The 19,822-nt window shown below is 53.1% G+C and overlaps 3 protein-coding genes and 1 long non-coding RNA gene across 10 annotated transcripts in view; 2 read left to right on the forward strand and 2 right to left on the reverse strand.

Annotated features, from left to right (window-relative positions):
• Window positions 1-4,082, forward strand: part of ARAP3 (ArfGAP with RhoGAP domain, ankyrin repeat and PH domain 3) — a 22,594-nt gene extending 18,512 nt beyond the window's left edge. For 2 of the 4 annotated variants that reach the window (XM_006922995.3, XM_015598164.2), the window contains exons 26-33: window positions 1,292-1,420; window positions 1,503-1,636; window positions 1,863-1,945; window positions 2,039-2,074; window positions 2,210-2,273; window positions 2,370-2,507; window positions 2,703-2,741; window positions 3,212-4,082. In XM_006922995.3, the coding sequence (XP_006923057.2) occupies window positions 1,292-1,420; window positions 1,503-1,636; window positions 1,863-1,945; window positions 2,039-2,074; window positions 2,210-2,273; window positions 2,370-2,507; window positions 2,703-2,741; window positions 3,212-3,685 (1,097 nt within the window). In that variant the 3' untranslated portion in view covers window positions 3,686-4,082. Of the gene's footprint in view, window positions 1-1,291; window positions 1,421-1,502; window positions 1,637-1,862; window positions 1,946-2,038; window positions 2,075-2,209; window positions 2,274-2,369; window positions 2,508-2,647; window positions 2,742-3,211 lie in introns of all 4 variants that reach the window. The other 2 variants (XM_015598166.2, XM_015598165.2) reach the window with 2 other exon arrangements.
• Window positions 4,083-4,233: 151 nt separating this feature from the next.
• LOC107196485 lies at window positions 4,234-5,894 on the reverse strand. Its single transcript, XR_001517874.2, has 3 exons — window positions 5,746-5,894; window positions 5,414-5,640; window positions 4,234-5,333 (listed from the first exon to the last, which is right to left on the reverse strand). It is a non-coding gene; the product is annotated as an uncharacterized LOC107196485 (long non-coding RNA).
• Window positions 5,895-5,918: 24 nt separating this feature from the next.
• On the forward strand, window positions 5,919-17,405 carry FCHSD1 (FCH and double SH3 domains 1). Of its 3 annotated transcripts, none has more exons than XM_015598160.2 (20): window positions 5,919-6,026; window positions 6,260-6,357; window positions 6,927-6,972; window positions 7,380-7,447; window positions 7,767-7,923; window positions 8,010-8,146; window positions 8,251-8,314; window positions 9,171-9,299; window positions 9,760-9,882; window positions 10,061-10,156; window positions 10,590-10,715; window positions 11,115-11,219; window positions 11,411-11,572; window positions 12,187-12,315; window positions 12,394-12,477; window positions 12,634-12,745; window positions 12,880-13,100; window positions 13,930-14,017; window positions 14,922-14,977; window positions 15,116-17,405. In XM_015598160.2, exons 1-20 carry the CDS (start codon window positions 6,006-6,008, stop codon window positions 15,179-15,181), a joined length of 2,088 nt encoding a protein of 695 aa, XP_015453646.1. In that variant the 5' UTR covers window positions 5,919-6,005; the 3' UTR covers window positions 15,182-17,405. The 3 variants fall into 3 exon arrangements, with proteins under 3 accessions (XP_015453646.1, XP_006923059.1, XP_024896530.1); XM_006922997.3 differs by having other exon boundaries at window positions 7,788-7,923; XM_025040762.1 differs by lacking the exon at window positions 15,116-17,405 and having other exon boundaries at window positions 14,842-14,974.
• On the reverse strand, window positions 15,661-19,772 carry RELL2 (RELT like 2). 2 transcript variants are annotated; one of them, XM_015598161.2, is made up of 9 exons: window positions 19,709-19,772; window positions 18,950-19,186; window positions 18,294-18,533; window positions 17,834-17,899; window positions 17,675-17,741; window positions 17,071-17,256; window positions 16,426-16,801; window positions 16,263-16,296; window positions 15,661-15,796 (listed from the first exon to the last, which is right to left on the reverse strand). In XM_015598161.2, exons 3-8 carry the CDS (start codon window positions 18,475-18,477, stop codon window positions 16,264-16,266), a joined length of 912 nt encoding a protein of 303 aa, XP_015453647.1. In that variant the 5' UTR covers window positions 18,478-18,533; window positions 18,950-19,186; window positions 19,709-19,772; the 3' UTR covers window positions 15,661-15,796; window position 16,263. The 2 variants fall into 2 exon arrangements, with proteins under 2 accessions (XP_015453647.1, XP_015453649.1); XM_015598163.2 differs by lacking the exons at window positions 15,661-15,796; window positions 16,263-16,296; window positions 19,709-19,772 and having other exon boundaries at window positions 16,420-16,801; window positions 18,950-19,668.
• Between the last annotated feature and the right edge of the window lie 50 nt (window positions 19,773-19,822).

The following is a 19,822-nucleotide window of genomic DNA, read 5'->3' on the forward strand; positions in this document are numbered from 1 at the left end:
TCAAAGGGGGTTTCTCTTCTTCCTTTGCCCAGATTCCAAATGTTGGAAGGACCCTAGGGCTCAGTTCTGACCACTCTTCCTTTCTCTATCTACATGTCTCCTTGGATGAGCTCATCCATTCCCATGGCTTTAAATGTCATTAACATTTATCTCTGGCCCAGACCTCTCCTCTGAGCTCCAGACTCACATATCCAACTGTGGACTTAGACTCACATGTCCAACTGTGGACTTGACACCTCCACTTCTACATCTCATAAGCATCTCAAACTTAAAATGTGTAAAACCGAATGTAATTCCCAGCCCCCTCCCCTAACAAAAAGCCCAGGTCATTTCCTAGTTTTCCCAGCTTGGTCAGTGGCACCACTATTCTCCCACTTGGGAGTCCTCTGGGGCTCCTCCCTCGTCTTCATCTTCAGACCCAACCCCACCAACTCGCTCTGTCGACTCTATTCAGATCTATCACTCTCTCCATCTACACCATTGTCACCACCCTGATCAAAGTCACCATTATCTTTCTGTTCTCTAGCGTAACCACTGAAATGTACAGTCCCAGAAAGGCCAGTGTTCCATTCTCACTTCCTGACAATCCGTCTTCTGCACAGCAGCCAAATGGGCATTTCGAGCATAAATCAGAGCATGCCATTCCCATGGTTAAAACCTTCCAATGGCTTCATATTTGAACTTAAAATTCAAACTTCTTATTGTGGCACACAAGACCCTGAGTGTCTGGCCCTTGCTTATTTCTCAGACCTCATCGTACATAACTCATCCTCTCACCTATTTTCTTTGCTCCAGCCACACTTGGCTGTTAATTTCTCAGACACATCATTCCTTGCTCTTGGCCTTTGTTCTGGCATTTTTCATGCCTGAAATCTTCTCCCCGCCCCGATCTTAGCATGACTTGTTCTTCCTAGTCCTTCAGGCCTCCTAGTCTCGTCTTCAAATTGCCCCCTCCAAAAGGCCTGATCACCCTGTATCGATAGTTGCCCTGTTACTCTTTCAGCTTCTTATTGTTTCCTTCAAAATAATTGTCTTTGTTTTGTTTACTTACTTGTTTACTGTCTGCTCCCTCATGAGGCCGTGGGCTTTGTGAAGTTCGGCCATGTGTTTCATGCTTGCCACTGCGTCCCGAAGGCCAGCACTATGCCTGGCATAGATAGTGTAACATAAATGTCTGTGGCCTGAATGGTGGAATGGATGAAGGAGTGAGTGACTGGTAGGAGAGGAGCTGGGGTCTCCAGGCTGTGGATGGATATTCTGGTTGATATCTCCCCCGCACCTTGCTTCTTAGAGCGGCCACTGCACCCCAAGGAAAGGGTCCTGGAGCAGGCCCTGCAATGGTGCCACCTCCCAGAGCCCTGCTCAGCCTCTTTGCTCTTGAGAAAAGTCTCCCTGGCCCAGGCCAGCTGCCTTTTTACAGGTGAGCCTCCTCCTTCGGCCCAGCACCCCTAGGCCGCCTCTCCCCTAGAACCTTCCGCTGAGCACTGCCCCACTGTGCCCAGGTGTCCGGCGGGAGAACCCCAGGTTGGGGCTTTTGCGGTGTCGTGAGGAGCCACCCCGCTTGCTGGGAAACCGCTTCCAGGAGAGGTTCTTTCTGCTGCGTGGCCGCTGCCTGCTGCTGCTCAAGGAGAAGAAGGTGGGGCCCGGGGGCGAGTGGGGACAGACATTGGGTGGCCGTGTGGGAAGAGCCATGACCACATTGACCCTCTCACTTCACAGCCCATACAGTCATCAATCTCACTTCTTCTCTGGCCTTCTGACCCTGTGATCACATAACCCCAGTGCTTCCGTGACTTCTCAGCCTCATGAACCGTGATCCTTCTCTCACCTCTCAACCTCATTGACTCTGTCCTTGTTTGCAGAGCTCCAAACCAGAACGGGAATGGTCTTTGGAAGGTGCCAAGGTCTACCTGGGGATCCGTAAGAAGTTAAAGCCTCCAACAGCGTGAGTTGGCTCCCCAGACCATCCTTCTAGGACTTTCCTGTCACCACCCCTCTGGCCTTTCCGATCACCCCATCATTGTTCTTTCCCTCCTAGATGGGGCTTCACGTTGATACTGGAGAAGATGCAACTGTGAGTATTTCTCAGTCTAGATTCTCCTGTGGCCTAACCCTGCCCCTTGCCCTCCATCTCCTTGCTTTTTCTGTCCTCAGTCCCTATAGCTGTGACCTTTTCCCTTCGCCTAAATTCCCCTCTGATTACTCCCAGATACCTGTCTTGCACTGATGAGGATGAGATGTGGGACTGGACCACCAGCATCCTCAAAGCCCAGGTAAAGAAAGGAGAGCTGAGGGATAGCTCTGTGGTCCAAGCTCTGTCCTCGGTACCTCCCATGCCCACCTGTGCCAACTTCTTCCCCTCCCTCCAGCATGATGACCAACAGCCAGTGGTCTTACGACGCCGTTCCTCCTCAGACCTCGCCCGTCAGAAGTTTGGCACCATGCCTTTGCTGCCCATCCGTGGGGATGACAGCGGGGCCACCCTCCTCTCTGCCAATCAGACCCTGGTGAGATACCAGCCTGCCCCAACCCCCTCCTGATCCCTGCCCGTACCCTCGCCGCACTGCAGGAGGGAGCAGTGCACCTATCAACCAGGTGCCCCCGCTCTGCCTTCTCTGTGCCCCTACTCTCCACCTCCTGTTGCCAGGCCTCACCGTGTCTGTGTCTCTCCCTCCCCTCATCCCCATTCCACCTGTGCCCAGAGGCGACTTCACAACCGGAGGACCCTGTCCATGTTCTTTGTGAGTACTGTGCCTGCTCCACCGTGTCCCTGTCAGCGCTCTATTCCTCTGTGCTGCCTGAGCCAGTGTGCCCTCTTTGTTTGTCCTGATGCAGGCCATCAGCAGGCGTGTGTGTGTATAGGAAAGAAAGAGAGTGCATGAGAGAGCGTTGGGGCCAGAAAGAGTGAAGAAAATGAGGGATGATAAGATGTGGTAAGGAAAGGGGGAAGTGGTTACAGGATCTGAGAAGCAGAAGGAAAGTGGTTAAGCGAATGCATTTTGGAGTCAGACAGACCTGAGTTCAAGCCTCACCTCTACCATTTACTCTGTACCTCAGTTCACTCACTTGCAGTGCAACTCATTGTACAGAGTTGTTTTGATATCATACCTACAAAGTATTCTGCAGCATCTGGCTGAGAAGAAGAGCTCAGTAAATGATAGTGATTAATAATCTAATAACTCTCTTTCTCTGCCAACTAATTCCCATCCAGCCGATGAAATCATCCCAGGGGTCTTTGGAAGAACAAGAGGAACCGGAGGAGCCTGTGTATGAGGAGCCAGTGTACGAGGAAGTGGGGGACTTCCCCGAGCTGACCAAGGACACCTCTACCTCCTTCTCCACCACACGGGAGCAGACTGCCAAACCAGAAACCCTCCTCGCCAGCCAGAGGCCCTCTGATCAACCCCTTCTCTCCAAGGCAGGCACCCTGGGCCCAGAGGAGATGCCACCTGAGCTGCCCCTGGGCCCAACTTCAAAGGACAGCTCCCAGGAACATTTGTCCCTGGAGGAACAGCTGCTCCAGGAGCTCAGCAGCCTTATCCTGAGGAAGAGTGAAACCACCATAGGCCTGCGCAGCCCCTCCCAGCCCTCCAGCCCCCAGCCCCCGAGCCCGAACAGCCTTCCAACACAGACACCTGGCTTCCCCACCCCACCTCCTTGCACTTCCAGTCTACCCTCCAGCTAGCCCCTCACATAACCAGCAGTCTGAGGGTGTAGGTAACCAAGAGACCCAAGCTCTCACTATGGCAGACACTATTGAGACCTTCCTCTGCCCTGTCTGGAAAGACTCTAGAATCCAGTGTGGTGCTGTGGAAGGAACACAGGACCAAGGGCTCCGGAGGCTGTGTCCTGCCCAGAGATGAGGAGGTTGTGGCCCTTCTCTGGGTCTCCCCACTCACTTGTCTGTACCAGAAAGTAACCGAAATGAGCCGTGAATGTAAAACTGTTTCGTACTCCCCACATATCTCCCTCAACAAGGGCAACTCCTGCTTTATATATTTGATATGTAGGCATTCTGTGAGAGATTTTGGGTTTGAAAAGAATGGTTTAGGTGCATTAAAGAGAAAAAAAAAGACCTGAAAGCCAGAAATCTGAAGGAACTCCAAGTCTGTTTTACCCCACCTCCTACGTTTGGCGACTATTCTGAAGCCCTAGAGTGGGGAGGTTGATTGGGGTTGGTGGCAAAGAGGAGCCAAAAAGGATGGGTCACTGTTTGTAAAGCTTAGAACCAAAAGGCTGCCAACCTTTTATTTATTCATTCATTCATCATTCATTCATTTATTCAACAAATATATATTAAGCACCCGTGTAGTACCAGGTATTAGTGATACAGTATGAACAAAACAGACAGTTTTATGGAGCTTCCATTGTAGAGAGGGATCAGAAAACAATACACACATTCAGTGCTGTGAAGAAAATAAACCAAAGTGATGTGCTTGTGGAGGGGGTCTTTAGGCTGGATGGATGGGGAAGGCCTCTGTGAAGAGCTGAAACTTAAAGGTAAGCCAGACATGTGGAGTGCTGGGAGAGGGAACACTCCAGAAAGAGAAGGAAAGCAGCAGGCATGAAGACTGCAGTGGGAAAAGACTTGTTCTGCTGGGGGAAAAGCAAGGAGGCTGGAGTGGCAGAACAGTGAGTGAGGAGCAGAAGAGCGTGGGCTGAAGGGAGAAACACAGGCAGGGGCCCAATTGTGTAAAGCCCTGTATACTATGCCAGGGCGTTTGGATTTTATTCTGAAGCCATGGAGGAGTTTTAAAGAAAACGGTGATGAGATCTTATTTCTTTTTATTTTTAAAAAATTTATTTTTTATTTTTAAAATGCGATCACTGTTTTACAAACGGTGGGTCCTAACAGGGAAGACTGGAAGCAAGGAGACCAGATATTAGACCAGGAGACTGATAATGGGGGTTTGGACTAGGTTTGTGATTTTGGAAATTGAGGGAAGTGGATCAATTGGAGATATTATTTAGAAACAACTTATAGGATTTGCTGATGGATGGAATGTGACGGTAGAAGATAGGGAACACTGACTCTTTCCGACTTTCCCAACTGGATAGAGAGTGGGGCCATTTAGTTATGTTACCTGGGGGAGGTGACTGCGGAAGGATCAGGTCGAAGGGACTGTTTTAAAAGTTTAAGGTGTCTATTAGATATACAAGTGAAGGTGTCAGTGGCTGTTGGAAATGTGAATCCGGAGTTTGGGGCCTTCTCCAAGTCGGGGGTGTGGTGACAAGCATGGGCGAAGGATCCACGGTGAGGTGGGTGAGGAAAGGGTATGCGAATCCTCTGAAAGCTGCATCGAATGAAGCTGGTGGATTCCGGGGTCCAGAGCCTGGAGGGCAGACCCTAAAGTTGATTGGTGTTTTCTGGGCTGCAGACCCTACGCTCATCTCCCAGCTCATACCCACTCACCGGTACCCTTCCGCTTCCACGGGCCCAGAATGTGCCTTCTGGAACTAGTTCCTTCCGGGCTCCAGGCGTCTTTCTCACCTCCGCTTGCTCTGGCTTTTCCAGTTCAGTGGGAACTGCCCTGTTTCCCTAGTCAGACGCATCTTCGCTCAGGCATCTAGTGACTCAGTTTACCTGGTCACAGAGTGAGTTCCTCGCCATTCTTCACTCTACGAGCCGAGACGAGAGATCTGCATATGTAAATGAATAATTAGAAATAATTACGGGCTGAGTCAGTGGCTCCACTAGAAATGGAACCCAGGCGTCTTGACTCAGAAACCTGGAGTTCCCCCTACCTCCCAGGGGACGCAGCGTCCACTCCGCGGCCCGGACCCTTTCTAGGATATTCCAAGCAGCGACAGAAGTTTAGATCCTCTTCGGGCCCCAGCGCCTCGCGGCCCCACGCGCTGCGGGACCAGACGTGTGCGGGGAGGGGGCGGAGCCGGGCCAGACGGGGGCGGGAAGGGGGCGGAGCCGGGCGGTCCGGGCGGGGTTTCAGCGTAGGCGGAGCTTCCTCGAGTTCCGGAGTCGAGTCGCTGCCTGGGCCGCAGCAGGGATGCAGCCGCCACCCCGAAAAGTGAGCTTTGCCTGGGAATGGGGACTTCTGGCGGGCTGAGGGAATGGTGGGGACCAAAGAGGCACTGGAGTCGCGGTGGAGGACGAGAAGTGGGAAAGGGTCAGGGCCCGACCCCAAAGTAACCGAGGAAACAGCCCAGCCCCTCCCTGATCCCGCCTCCTCACCGCTGCCTGCGCGGAGTGCTTTTCCGGTCTCCGCGCCGGGGGGTCTTCATCCTTTTCTTACTCCCTAAGGTGAAGCCAGCCCAGGAGGTGAAGCTTCGCTTCCTGGAGCAGCTGAGCATCCTCCAGACCCGTCAGCAGAGGGAGGCGGATCTCCTAGAAGACATAAGGTAGCCCCTGACCCCTCGACATACCCAAATCTTCGCGGTTGCGAAGATGTACCTTCGAGGTACATCTTGGGGTGGGCGGGAAACTGGGATGAAGAACTCTCCATCCTGCCCACTAACAGTCCTCATCCCACGCTTGCCTCTCCAGATACCAGATAGGAATTATACTTCCTCCCATCGCAACAAACATATAACACACCGGGACCCTCCCTCAACTCCCTTGACTCCACACCACTCCCTCCACCCCTACAATCAAGCTTAGGGCATAATTCTTCCCTCCCTTTTCCAGACCTATTGGAAGGCTGGTGGACACTGTACCCAAGTCCCCATCAGTCTTTACCTCCAATCCTTCAGGGGTGGGAAGGATCCTACCGAGGCTCTGAGTAGTGAGGTGAGGTTGTCCTGTGTTGTGGCTGCCTGAGGTGATCGCAAGGACTCTCTCTTCAGTCTCATTCCCTCCTGGTGTAGTCACATTCTAGGCCTCTCTCCCCCTTCGTCTTGCCCAGGCTGAGGAGAGGATTGGGAGTGGGAGAAAAGACCAAACAGTAATACCACCGTCCTAATCTCCACAGATCCTACAGCAAGCAGAGGGCTGCCATTGAACGGGAGTATGGGCAGGTATGGGACGACTTTCTCTGGACCTTCCCTTCTGTTCTGGTCTCTTCTACACCACCAGCAATGTCCCACCACACATACACCTGTTCTGGCCAAGAGCAAATCCTAGTAGGGCAGATTTGCATCAAGTCCCTGCTGTGCTACTTATTAGATGTGTGACCTTGAACAATGTACTACTTACTCTTCTTGGCCTCAATTCCTTCTCTGTAAAATGGGAATAACAATAACTGTACCTTCATGTAGGGTTGTTATAAAAGGTGGAATAAGTTAATGCATATATAAAGCACTTATAGAGTAAGAAGCACATGATACACTTCCAGTGAATAGCATAATTAATCTCTGATCCCGTATTCTCCCAATTGGGAGGAGTCTTTGAAAGGAAACTGGGTCTGTGATGACTTTCCCACCAGGCACTCCAGAAACTGGCTGGGCCATTCCTGAAGAGGGAAGGGCACCGGAGTGGAGAGATGGACAGCAGGTGGGTCCCATGGAGGGAGAGGCCAAGGGACCTAGAAGGGATGAGGAGCTCAACAGCTCAACCCCAGGATGCTGCTGGGATGAAGGCCCAGCGAGGGGGGAGGACATGTGAGCTTCAGGTAGAGCTGACACAGCAGTGGGAGAGGAACTGACCGAGCAAGGACACTGTGGAGAGCATGAGTGATCCTTGTGGCTGAGCTAATGGGCTGATCGATTGATGGGCTCCCAGATGAAGGGGATGGGAAAACACTCTGTCTCCCATGGTGTTAGGGGGGTGGGGTGTCTTGTGAAGCTTTGGAGTGCTCCCCTCCTCAATACAGACCTTCTCTGGGGAGAGGCAGGATGGTGTTTGGTGCCTGGCGCTGTCTGCTGGATGCCACCGTGGCTGGGGGCCAAGCCCGGCTCCAGGCATCTGACCGATACCGTGACCTGGCAGGAGGCACAGGGCGGAGTGCCAAGGAGCAGGTGCTTAGGAAGGTATGGCTCAGTGGATGAGGTGAAGGAAGGGCTGGCTCGAGGCTGGAGGTGGTCTGGGTCAAGACTCTGTGTGTCCATGCCGCTAGGGAGCAGAGAACCTCCAGAGGGCACAGGCCGAGGTGCTGCAGTCTGTCCGGGAGCTGAGCCGAAGTCGGAAGCTGTATGGGCAGCGGGAACGTGTGTGGGCCTTGGCGCAGGAGAAGGCAGCTGATGTCCAGGCCAGGTGAGGTCATAGTGAGTTAGTACACCTTGGAGTGGGGGTGAGGGCAGTGGTGCCAAGGAACCACAGCCAGGCCTGACCTTGACTTCTTTCCCTTGCTGGCACAGGTTGAACCGAAGTGATCATGGACTCTTCCACACTCGCACCAGTCTTCAGAAACTTAGCACCAAGGTTCGGGGATGCAGACATGAGTGGGGGCAGGGAAGAGGTAGGCAGACTAGTCTAGTGGTTTGGAACCCAGGGGCATAAGTCTGAGAGACTGGGATGAATCCAAGCTTCTCTACTTGCTTGGTGAGTGACCTTGCTTAACTTGATCTCTCTGAGCCCCATTTTATTCATGTATAAAGTAAAAATAATACTTTTCGTTTTCATTCCTTTAATATGTATTTACTGAGAATTTCTGTGTACTAAGCATTGTTCTAAACACTGGGGATACAGTAGAGAACACTATTAATGGAATTCCTGCCCTCACAGCCTGATGAGGGGAGACAGATAGTAAACAAACAAATAAATAGTTAGACTAAATGAAAATAAAACAAGGAGCTATGATAATGGGTAATGAGGGGATATAATTTAGGGGGAAAGCCTCTCTGAACAGGTAGGCTGAGTGTCAAGAAGGAGCTGACTATGCAAAGATCTAGGGGAAGAACAGTCTAGGGAGAGGAAATGGTGAGTAGAAAGGCTCTGAGGTGGGAATAACTTTATAGGTTCGAGGAACTCAGAGGAGGCCAATGTGGTTGGAGCACTGTGAATAAGGGGACAAGCACTGTGAACAGAGGTCAGAGAGGTTGCAGGGGCCAGCTCCTGTTGGACCTGGTAGACCACGGTAAGGAACAGTTGGGTTATTATTTTAAATGTATACAGATGGCACTAGAGGTATTTGAGCAGGAATTGTGAGTATATAAAGTTTTTAGTATATTGTCAGGCATCTCAATAATGTGAGAGAATCCATTCTGGAGCTGGGTTGGCCTTGGAAGGACTCCAGGGGTCCAGGACTCCCTATTGATACCTTATTTTCCCTTCCTAGCTGACTACCCAATCAGCCCAGTACTCCAAGCAGCTGAGAGCAGCCCGCAATGAGTACCTGCTCAACTTGGTGTCCACCAATGCTCACCTTGACCACTACTACCAGGAGGAACTGCCAGCCCTGCTCAAGGCCAGTCCCAGTCTAGATCCCCCTGCCTCTCAGTGGGGAGGGAGGAGAGGACCTCTCCCTGCTCCCTACCACCAGCAGGCTGTGTGGGGCCAGGGAACCTAGCCTGCTTAGAGTGGGTAGAAAATAGATACCTGGGTTCGGGTTCTGCTTCTAGCTGGCTGTATGACCTCATGTAGAACATTAACCCCTTTGAACTCTAGTTTCTTCATCAGGGATAACCCCTGCTGTGCCTACTTTTTAAGACTAATGGGGCTCAAGGAAGAGAATGGACATGAAAATGCTTTTTTAAATGGTTAAGTGCTGTGCACACTGAGGACCTATTATTAGAAGCAATAAGGACTTATTCCTTCCCTTTTCCCCATACTTCATGCCCATTACCCATCCAAATTTAGACAGAGAGCCTGCTCTGTGGTAGAGGCCTAGGGGAAAGGTGGTGTCAGTATCTTGGGGTTCTTTCCAGGCCCTGGTCAGTGAGCTTTTGGAACATTTGAGGGACCCCCTAACCTTATTGAGCAGGACTGAGCTGGAAGCTGCAGAAATGGCCCTGGAGCATGCCCGCCATGGAGCACAGGCAACTTCCCAGGTGAGGGCTGTGCCCTGTAAGAGCCCCCCAGAGATCCTCTCTTCCTTTCTCTCCCAGTACAGACCACCCCACTGCACATCTGCCCTTTTCCTTCTCGTTTGTCCTCTTTATTCCTAGAGGGGATAGGCTTGGAGAGGGAGCCAGTGTGTGACTGACTGTGACTTCTTCCAACCCCCAGGTAAGCTGGGAGCAGGATGTGAAGCTCTTTCTGCAAGAGCCTGGGGTATTTTCTCCCACACCACCTCAGAAGTTTCAGCCAGCAGGGAATGATCAGGTGAGACCTCCTTGCTTGTTGGAACAAGGCTATATGTAAACAGGACTGTAGTGTAGGTCTCTCGCCCATTATTCTTGTCCTGATACTAACTTAGTGACTGTTAAACCATGGAGAGGGGGTTTCAGAACTCCAATTTACCTCCTTCCTACCAGGACACAAATTAACGCACTTCATTCTACCTTTATGGCCACTGCACTATTCTCTTTTTTTCTACTTCTGCCTCTCATCCTGGATCCCATTTCTGGGACTCGTTATGTCCATGTGTTCACATGAACGCACACCTGTGTCCATGGACATAGGTGTGTGCTTCCACCTCTTTTTCCCTGTCCCTGGATGTCAGGACAGAGAGAAGAAAAAAAGACAAGAACTAGAGGGACGGGGAATAGAAAAGGAGCAGCATTAGGCCTGCTTCACAGTATCCCTGTTCATTCAGGTATGTGCCCTGGAGCTGGAGGGGGTTGCAGGAGATGTGGCTGGGGAGAGTGACCTGGAGAAAGAGGTTCAGCGCTGGACAAATCGAGCTGCCCGAGACTACAAGATCCAGAACCACGGGCTTCGGGTGAGGTGGGGAGTGCAGGTGTTGTGGGTGGACAAGAATAGCTGAGAATGGGGATCCCGGAGTCACTGAGGATGTCTTGAGGCTGCAGGCTGGAGAGGAAGGAATGGTATTTTAAGCCAACAGTGTGGCATAGTAGTTAAGAGCACAGCTTTGGAGCTAGACCCACCTGGGTTCAAATCCCGCTCTGTTGCTTCCTAGTTATGTAACCCTGAGTAATGGAGTGACTTTACCTCTCTGGACCTCAGTTTCCTCATCATTAAAGTGGGTCTAATAATAGCATCCACCTCATAGGGAAGATGAAATGACATAATGCAGGTGAAGCCACTAGCAAAGTGCCAGGTCCATGGTAAGTTATGCCCCATATCTCCATCTGCCCTTGTCCTCTGCCTTCCCAACCAGGTCCTGCAACGGCTGGAGCAGAGGCGACAGCAGGCTCCAGAGCGGGAGGCTCCAGGCATAGAGCAGCGGCTGCAGGAAGTGAGGGAAAACATCCGGCGGGCACAGGTGAGGCACAGCCATTGGGGTTGGGGCCACTGAGATCCTACCACCTCAGGTAACACTTTCCTACACTCCTCTGTCTGATGGTAGGGTGAGGGGAGGCTGTGGTAGAGGGTGGACATATATGGGAAGGCTCCACTCACCTCATGAAGGCAGGCCCAGCCATAGCCTTGATTGAACCCTCTTCCCCATGCCAGGTGAGCCAGGCGAAGGGGGCTGCCCGGCTGGCCCTGCTGCAGGGGGCTGGCCTGGATGTACAGCACTGGCTGAAGCCAGCAATGACCCAGGCCCAGGATGAAGTGGAGCAGGAGCGACGGCTCAGTGAGGCCCGGCTGTCCCAGAGGGACCTCTCTCCCACGGTGAGCTCCCTCTGCTCCCTACCCACCCAGGAGGGTAAAACTCCCCAGTGGAGGGCAAACACTATAAAAGGAATCATAGCAGCACTTAAATCAAAGAGTTGTTCTGAGGCTTAAATGAAATCATTTAAGTGTAATTCTTTGCATAGTTTATAGCATAGAGTGTTCATGACAAACTTGTATTACAAATATAAGATGGTGGTTATGAGCTAAGGTTCCGAGGGCAGACTGTAAGCAGTTCGAGTACCAGCCACTCACTTATTAGCTGTGTGATCTTGGAAAGTGACGTTCTGAGCCTCAGTTTCCTCATAAGTAAAATGAAATTAATAGTTTTACAAAATAACACTGGGTTATTATGAAGATTAAATGAGACGATATACATAAGATACTTAGCACTGCGCCTGGCACAGAGCAAATGCGCAGTACTCTAACTCTGTGGCCATTGCTAGTGTAACAATGCTTTGTGGTAATTTTGCTTGTGATACCTTGTGAATGGATAGGTGGTACTACTTTGGAGGAGGATCCACCAAGTTCTTTATGGTAGAATGGAGGGAGGGGGAGATACAGTGGGTACTTGAGAGTGACAGTGATGTCTGTTCTCTGCCCCACCTCCCCAGGCTGAGGATGCTGAGCTGTCTGACTTTGAGGAATGTGAGGAGACAGGGGAGCTCTTTGAGGAGCCTGCTCCCCAAGCCCTGGCCACCAGGCCTCTCCCCTACTCTGCACATGTGGTGTTTGGCTATCAGGTGTGAATGGGGGTGGGAACCTGAGACGGGCAGGGATGGGGGACCACTAAGTCCTGAATCCTTCCTTGTGGGGCCCAGGCAGGGCGTGAGGATGAGCTGACTATCACAGAAGGCGAGTGGCTGGAGGTTATAGAGGAAGGAGATGCCGACGAATGGGTCAAGGTGGGTATGGACCCTGGGCTCTGACTTTGGGTGGTGGGAACAGTGGGAGGAACTACTCTGTGGCCCACAGACAAAGCTAGAAGCCTAAGTGGAGGAGGGCCAGGGCTGTGAACTGCTGAGGCAAGTCCGTTATCTGTTCTCATTGCTGGTGAGCAGGCTCGGAACCAGCATGGCGAGGTAGGCTTTGTCCCTGAGCGTTATCTCAACTTCCCAGACCTCTTCTTCCCTGAGAGCAGCCACGATAGCAACAATCCCTCAGAGCCCACAGGTAAGAAAAGAAAATCCTGGGTTGGGATGCTGGTTATGGAGAAGAGTTACTGAGTGGTTGTGACCCTGAGGTGTAATGGTCCTGGGGGTCCACTGCCACCTCCTACCCTCACCATCTCTCCTGGGCTTTTGCAGCATTCCTGGCCCGTGCCCTGTACAGCTACACGGGACAGAGCGCAGAGGAACTGAGCTTCCCCGAGGGGGCACTCATCCGCCTGCTGCCCCGGGCCCAGGATGGAGTAGATGATGGCTTCTGGAGGGGAGAATTTGGGGGCCATGTTGGGGTCTTTCCTTCCCTGCTGGTGGAGGAGCTTCTTGGCCCCCCAGGGCTACCTGAATCTTCAGATCCTGAACAGGTAAGGCTTCCTGCTCCCTGGGTCCCCAGGCACCTCTGGCTTGACTCTCCTACCCCAGCAAGGCCCCATATTCATTTTAATGCCCCCTCCCCTCCCCAGTTGTACCTCCTGTGGTGGCTTGGGCCTCCCCATCTGTTTTAGCTGGACCGAGAAAAGGGAAACCAAGGCAGTCTTAATAAGAGTTTGGTGGTGCTACTTTAGTGCTAGATAGATCCGAGTTCATTAGATTTCTATTGTGTCACCTTGGGCAGTGATTTGAGCTTATTTCTTCACACGTAAAAGGAATAGTAATACCTACTTCAGCAGGCTAACTATCCTGATTATGGATAATGGAGGTAAAGCTCTTAGCACAGTGGCCCACAAGAAGTGCTTTAAAATACGGTACTCCCCCCACCCCCCAAAATAAGTAAGTAAAGTAAAATAAAATACGGTACCTATTGTTATAATGCAGCAGGAAGAGTGTAGGAATGGGAGTCAGGAGACCTGGGCTCTAGCCAGGACTCTGCCACTAACTGGGTCCACGGTTTTGGATAGATGGCTTACCCTGAGTCTTGCCTTTAAGAGAGGAACCGTAAAAATCCCTACCTCCTAGGATGGTGGTGAGGAATGAATTGGTGCATGTGAAGTGAGACAGAATCCTTAGGGCATAATAAGTGTCAATACATATTGGCTGTTGAAATGTATGTAAGCTACAGTTCCCACCCAGAGACAAACATTTGGCCTCTCTCCGGATTGGGGAGTGATGGGACAGGAATTGAAGATGGGATGAAAGGACAAACTGGGGAAACCTTCCCAGATGCCAGAAATAACTGCGCCCCCTCGTCCCCAGATGCTGCCATCCCCTTCTCCTCCCAGCTTCTCCCCTCCTGCACCCATCTCTGCCTTGGATGGGCCCCCCACACCTGTCCTGCCTGGAGGTGAGTAGAGGAAACTAGAGGACTTGGGAGGGGAAGGGGCAGGAATAAGGCTTGACTCTCCTACCCCAGAAACTTGGGGCTCCTGGGTTACGCTTAGCTCCTCTTCCCGCCCTTGGGAACCTCTTCCATCAGGCTCACTGAAGCATGATGGTAAGAAGAGCTTGGGCTGTGGAGCCAGACCCACTGTTCAGACTCGGCTCTGTGACTTCCTTGTATGTGATTTGGGGCAAGACGTTTAACCTATCTGGGCCTTTACAGAGTAAGGAGAAAGGTTCCTATCTCACTGAGTTATGTTAAGAGAATTAAAAAGATGTCTGTAGAGTGCCCAGCATTGTGTTTGGCACGTAGTGAGCATGCAAGCAATAGCTGTTTTCTCATTATTTTTAAAATTAGCCAGTCTTTTCCCAATACACATTTTCTCCTCTTAGTGTTTTTGAATCTTGCAAACACCTTGGTTTGTGTAATCATTTTCCTTCTTAGAATATTCACCTTCCCTAAAGCCATCCGGTACTTACACTTTCTTTGCAGAGCCTCCCGCCTTGATCCTGGATCCCTTTGAGCATGCTCTGTACCCACTCCTGCAGCACCCATAGTTTACTTTGAATGATTTAGCACTCAGTCTTTCATTGTGCTTGTTGGTGTTTCATTATTGGGTTCCTTACAGCCATTTGGAGTAGGGTGCTGTGGATCCCACTTCTTCTCCTCTGGTACCCTGAGCAGGGCTGATTATACGGCAGGTGTCCAATAAGTGTTGAGGATGGATAGGTTGATGGATTTTATGTCCCAGGTTGGTGACTATTCATTAATTCAACAAATATTTACAGAATGCCACTGTCGCAAGTGCTGAAGATATAGCAGTGAACAAAACAAAGTCTGAAGACTGACTTGTGGTTCTTGTTTCCAGACCAAGACCTAGACTGCTCTGGACCCCTGGACATGATGGTGCCCCGACTCAGGCCGGTAAGGGTCCCTCCCTTGGAGGAGATTGTGTGGGGAGGGGTCATTCCAATTTGTCCTGTTTTGTCTTCAGGGCTGAGGGAAGGGACATAGATATCCTCAAGGGAGATCTCTGGAGCACTGACGGTCTATTCCCTACAGATGCGACCGCCACCTCCCCCACCGGCTAAAGCCCCGGATCCTGGCCACCCAGATCCCCTCACCTGAAGCCAGGGGGATCACTGACCCCTAGGAATGCTGCTGCTGCCCCTTCTCCATGCTGTCAGAGATCACCCCTCAGTGATCTGGAGTGACATAGCCAAAAGCTGGACTCTCTCCACTTTCCATTCTCCCCACTTCCAGGGCTGGAACCCACTCTTCTTTTCCTCCATCATTAGACCTCCTGCTATCTCTATGGCTGGAACTACTCCTGTCTCTTCTGCCACTACCCCATCTCCAGGGTGGTGAAATACCCTGAAATCTCTGGGGCTGGGCCCCATCCCCCAAAGTCTTAAGTGGCTCTGGCCCATCTATATCTCCACTCTGGCTCTGTGACCCATCCCACTCCAGGTGCCAGGACCATGGATGCTGGGGGCCAGAACAGGGGCAGACCTGTCAGAAGGAGTTGGAGCCAGTATGCGAAGCAACTGTAATGGTCTGAGCGGATTTATTGACAGTGAATAAAGGGCACGAAGCCCAAGCCAAGGCCTGGGCCTCTTGTGCCAAGAGGGCAAGGGGCCTAAGGTGCTATTGCTTTAGGGGCCCACCAAGGGCAGGGGCCTGGTCTCAGCTGCCACGCTCTACCATATGGAGCCAGGTGATGGGGAAGGCGGGTCAGGTGACCTGTTGGCAGGCAGGGGAAGGGGAAAAGATTAAGGGCCAGGGGTCAGGGATAGGCTTCTCCCAAGATAGCCTAGCCTGAGACCATGCAACTCCAGGTAGAAGTAGGACTGGTCTTTCAGCTGGGGCACAGTACTGTCCAGTGGAGGAGAAGGGCTTAATGCCTACCCACCCCCTGGCCTTGCCAGCCAATAGTCCTTCAGCGCAATGAAGAAAGAGGCTTGGAAGGGAGGAAAGGTAACAATGTCACCTCCTATTCAAGCTGTGTTCTAGCCGTTTTCCCTGGGGGCTGTAGGACCTTCCCTATCCCCTGGAGCACATGCTCACTCCCTACCACCACACCAAGGAATCTGTAGCAAAGGCTAAGCCTTCACTTTACCCTGTGGGTATAGGGAGCGTAAGGGCTTAGGTAGTATAAATAGGGGGTGGGAGGATGAGATTACTTGACTTGGAGCCCAGGCAGACTCACCTCACACACCCCTTGCTTCCCGTGCTGGAGACACCTGAGAGAGAGGAGTCAACAATGGGAGAACAGGATGTAGGTCATATCAGTGCACCCCCATCCCCAGAGTAGGGTGCAATAAGAGCACAGCCCACCGCAGCCCACTGCAGCCCTGGCCATGACTTCATACCTGGTGATCTGAGGTGTCTAGTTTGCTTGGCTGTCCTTTTGCCTCTTGACTGGACAGCCTTGGGCTTGGGACCCTCACTCCAGCCCCCAAGGTCAGCTCTGCAGAGGCTCCAGGATTTCCCCCAAGTGCACAAGGGACTAGGCTGCTGTCCCTGAGTCTTCCATTCTGCACTGAGGGGCTGGCGAGGGCCTGGGACTGTGGCCTCTCAGGGGGCAGGCTCTCAGTGGGCAGCATCCCTGCCCTAGGCTGTCCTCCCCCAGACCCCTGACTGCCCCCCGGGTCCTGCCCACCACCAGACCCCCAGCTCCTGTCTGTGGGAGAGCCGTCACGATGCTCATGCATCCCATAGCGCTTCTCAATGTGTGTCACCCGGAACCTGGGAGGGAAGAGAACACTGGGGCTTAGGACCACAACTCAGAGGCTGCTTGGCCCTTCCCTCCAACCGGGGACATTCTGGGTTTGATGGCCACTTCCCTCTGGGCTAGGGCAGGGGACACCTCAGATTGTGGGGCACATTGTGTAACCTGACTCGTACTGTAGATCACAGTCCAGGAGAAAGGAGCTGGGGTCCACCTCTGGAGCCAGGTGCCTGATCATTGGGTCTCCCACCTCAGCCTCCCTTGCCCTGGGGCACTCTGTGCTTACCTGCCCACAGAGAACACGGTTGTCTCTCCAGGCCGTGGGCGGCTCTTTCCTTCCTTAGAGCGTCCTTGACGGACAAGTGGGGGCCTCTTATTGCGGCTGCAGTGGATGCAAGGGGCTGCAGAGCCCAGGTGCACTGTGTGATGATGGGAGGGGGTTCCATCCTGTAGGCTGGAGGTGGCATCCACACTGGACAGTAGCGAGGAAAGGAGCAGGGGTGACATTCCCATTCGTTGCTGTACTTTCAGTGTGCTCCTTAAACCTCCAGATGCCCACAATCCCCAGGTCTCAATATTCTTGTCTTGTCTTTTTCTAATAAACTCAATATTAAGATGGTAGTGACCATGCGTTCTTCCTTCCAGGGCTGTTTTCTAAAAAGGGCAATGCTTAACCCAGAGGAGTGGTACAAGGCGTGAATGTTAGACTTGATGATATCCAGATAGGAGGTAGGGTTTGAAAGATTTCAACAAAACTTTCTTCCTGTAGGGTAGCCAAACTTGCCCTCTCCCTACCCCAAACATGCAAGGAGACTAGGAGAGGATTGTGCTGAAGGAGAGAGCACTCTCCAAGGCAAGCTAAGTCATGTTGGCCCTTGTTTCGAGCTCACCTGGACAGCTGCACTGTCCCTTCTCCTTCACTGTCCCCCAGCATCTCCTTCAAGGCTTCAGCATTGGCTGAGGGGAGAAAGAAGAGGGAGTCACTGGAGGTGGAGGTCAGGGTAAGAGAAAGTCAAGGAGCTGGGAGCAACAGGCCAGCTTACACCCACCTTCATTTTGGATGATGCAGCGAACAATCCTTTCTACTGTGTCCTCATTCATGTCATCGTCCTCAGCTGAAGGGTGAAAGAGGTTGGCAAGGAAGTGGGAAATGAGTTAGCTTTGGAGGACATTATGAGGTGGCTTCTGTGGTTTACTGCTCAAGACATACCCCTTTGCTTGTTTGCTATCATGCTGAGAAAGTGTTTCAGAGACCAGAGCAGAAAAGATGTGAAAGTTAATGAGAGCCCAAGATCGCTGTCAATGGGCTCTTCCCACTCATGCTGCCGTCTCTAGCCTTGCTTTCAAGGTGGTGTCACCCTACTTGCTGACTCAAGAAAGCATCACTAGGCCTTCTGAAGGCTTGGTTGGGATTTGGCCTGGGTCTGTTGGCCAGGATGGCAGACAGAGGTGTGGGGAGAAGTGTAAGGGAGAAAGATGACTGAGCCAGGTTCTAGGCTCCTCACTCACGGGGCTGGAGCTGGGTGTCATCAGGCTCAGAGCCCCTGGACGTGCGGCAGCGGTAGCCCTTTTTCTTGAGTACGTGGCAGATCATGAAGCCTACAAGGCCCATAAGGAAGAAGACCAGCACAAGCAGGAAGAGCATGTACAGCTCATGTTGGGGTGGCTCCAGGTCAGGCTGTGGTTCCGACATGAGGCCCTGGGGGGCGAGCGCGGGCCAGGGCGCCTCCTGGGGTTAGGAGGCTGCAGCTAGGGATGGGGAAGGGATAGGAATGCCATCCTCAGTATCTGAAACAGGAGAGCCTCGGAGGTCCAGCCCCACCCACTATCCAAACAGGGAGCTGTCCGGACCGTAGGTGCTGGTCCGGGCCAGGGGTGCCAAACCGCGGCTGTGCAAGCCCTCTTCCACGACCCCGTCCCTCTTCCTCGACACCCACAGTGTTCCCTTTTCCAACTGTCCTGCACTTCCGTCCCTCCCAAGGACACTGCAGAGCGAGATGGGACGGAATTCTCAAGCGGCCAGCGCAAGAATCGCGCCTGAGTCAGTGTCCGCACCTCCTCCACGCCGGTCTGACCCAAGCTTCTGCAGTCCCCTCCCTTGCCTGTACTCCAGCACCCCTCTCCTTTCGGGTCCTCCCATCCTGACCACCTGCCCAACCCGGTACCGGTGGTTTGGTTCTGGCTCCGGCTCCGGCTCCGGTTCTGGCTCCAGGGGCTTCCTAGTCCGGCTCAGGGCCCTCGACGCCCTCCCGGTGCTCATCCCTTGCTTCCTTCCCCTCCCCCTTTGCCACCTCACCGGCTCCGGGCTGCAGCTGCAGATACCGGTGCCGCGGCAGGCTGGGGGAGGGAAGGATGGAGAGGGATGCAGGCTGGTTGGGAGCGGTGGCAGGCTCTGGACAACTCTAGCCTCGGGAAAGAGAAACGATGGGGGGCGCTGCCGCAGCCGCCCTAGGTTCCCAAATGCCTTAGCCTGTCGCCGGCCCGGGACCAGGGGGCGGAGCACAGGTGTGCGGGGCGGAGAGTGAAAGCCGTGAGCGCTTGTGAGCGCAAGTGTGGTGTGCGCGTGACTGCGCAGCCCCTCTTCCCCCCCCAACGCGAGTGTGCAGCGCAGAGTCTGGGGCCGGGTGGGATGGATGGATAGTCAGGCGAGAGTGCTCTCCACTGGTCTATTGGCACTTCTGGCTCGGCTCCTGCCCTCAGCTGCCCTGGTTGGGAGGATAGCCGGGCATTTCCCAGTGGGCCGGGGGAAGCCGGCTTTCTGCACTCGAGAGGGGCGATGTGGCCGGTTTTCTGGAGCCTCCTAGAGAGGTCGCCACGGCCTGCGGCCCGTTTGGGGCAGATGGCTGAACCGGATGGCTCAGCTTCTCGAGGATTTGACCCCCACCCGGAAGGAAGTGGCCCTCGCATCCTAGAACCGATGCTACCTGTCCTCCGCCCAAGCCCAGACGCTCAAGCCTCAGAGCCCAGAGGCGAGGCGAGGGGCGGAACTCCGCAGGGGGCGTGGTCTGTGGAGGCGGGACCCAGGACTCCCGGTTCTG

Source organism: Pteropus alecto, unplaced genomic scaffold (assembly GCF_000325575.1).
Source record: "Pteropus alecto unplaced genomic scaffold, ASM32557v1 scaffold78, whole genome shotgun sequence".
Lineage (NCBI taxonomy): Eukaryota > Metazoa > Chordata > Mammalia > Chiroptera > Pteropodidae > Pteropus > Pteropus alecto.

Coding starts and splice junctions, on each gene's coding strand:
- FCHSD1 (XM_015598160.2), top strand. CDS start 6,006: ATGCAGCCGCCACCCCGAAAA. Junction 8,315..9,170: donor TTCAGAAACTTAGCACCAAG/GTTCGGGGATGC, acceptor TTCCCTTCCTAG/CTGACTACCCAATCAGCCCA. Junction 11,220..11,410: donor AAAACATCCGGCGGGCACAG/GTGAGGCACAGC, acceptor TCCCCATGCCAG/GTGAGCCAGGCGAAGGGGGC.
- RELL2 (XM_015598161.2), bottom strand. CDS start 18,477: ATGTCGGAACCACAGCCTGACCTGGAGCCACCCCAACATGAGCTGTAC. Junction 17,900..18,293: donor TGACACCCAGCTCCAGCCCC/GTGAGTGAGGAG, acceptor TTCACCCTTCAG/CTGAGGACGATGACATGAAT. Junction 16,802..17,070: donor ACCGTGTTCTCTGTGGGCAG/GTAAGCACAGAG, acceptor CTTCCCTCCCAG/GTTCCGGGTGACACACATTG.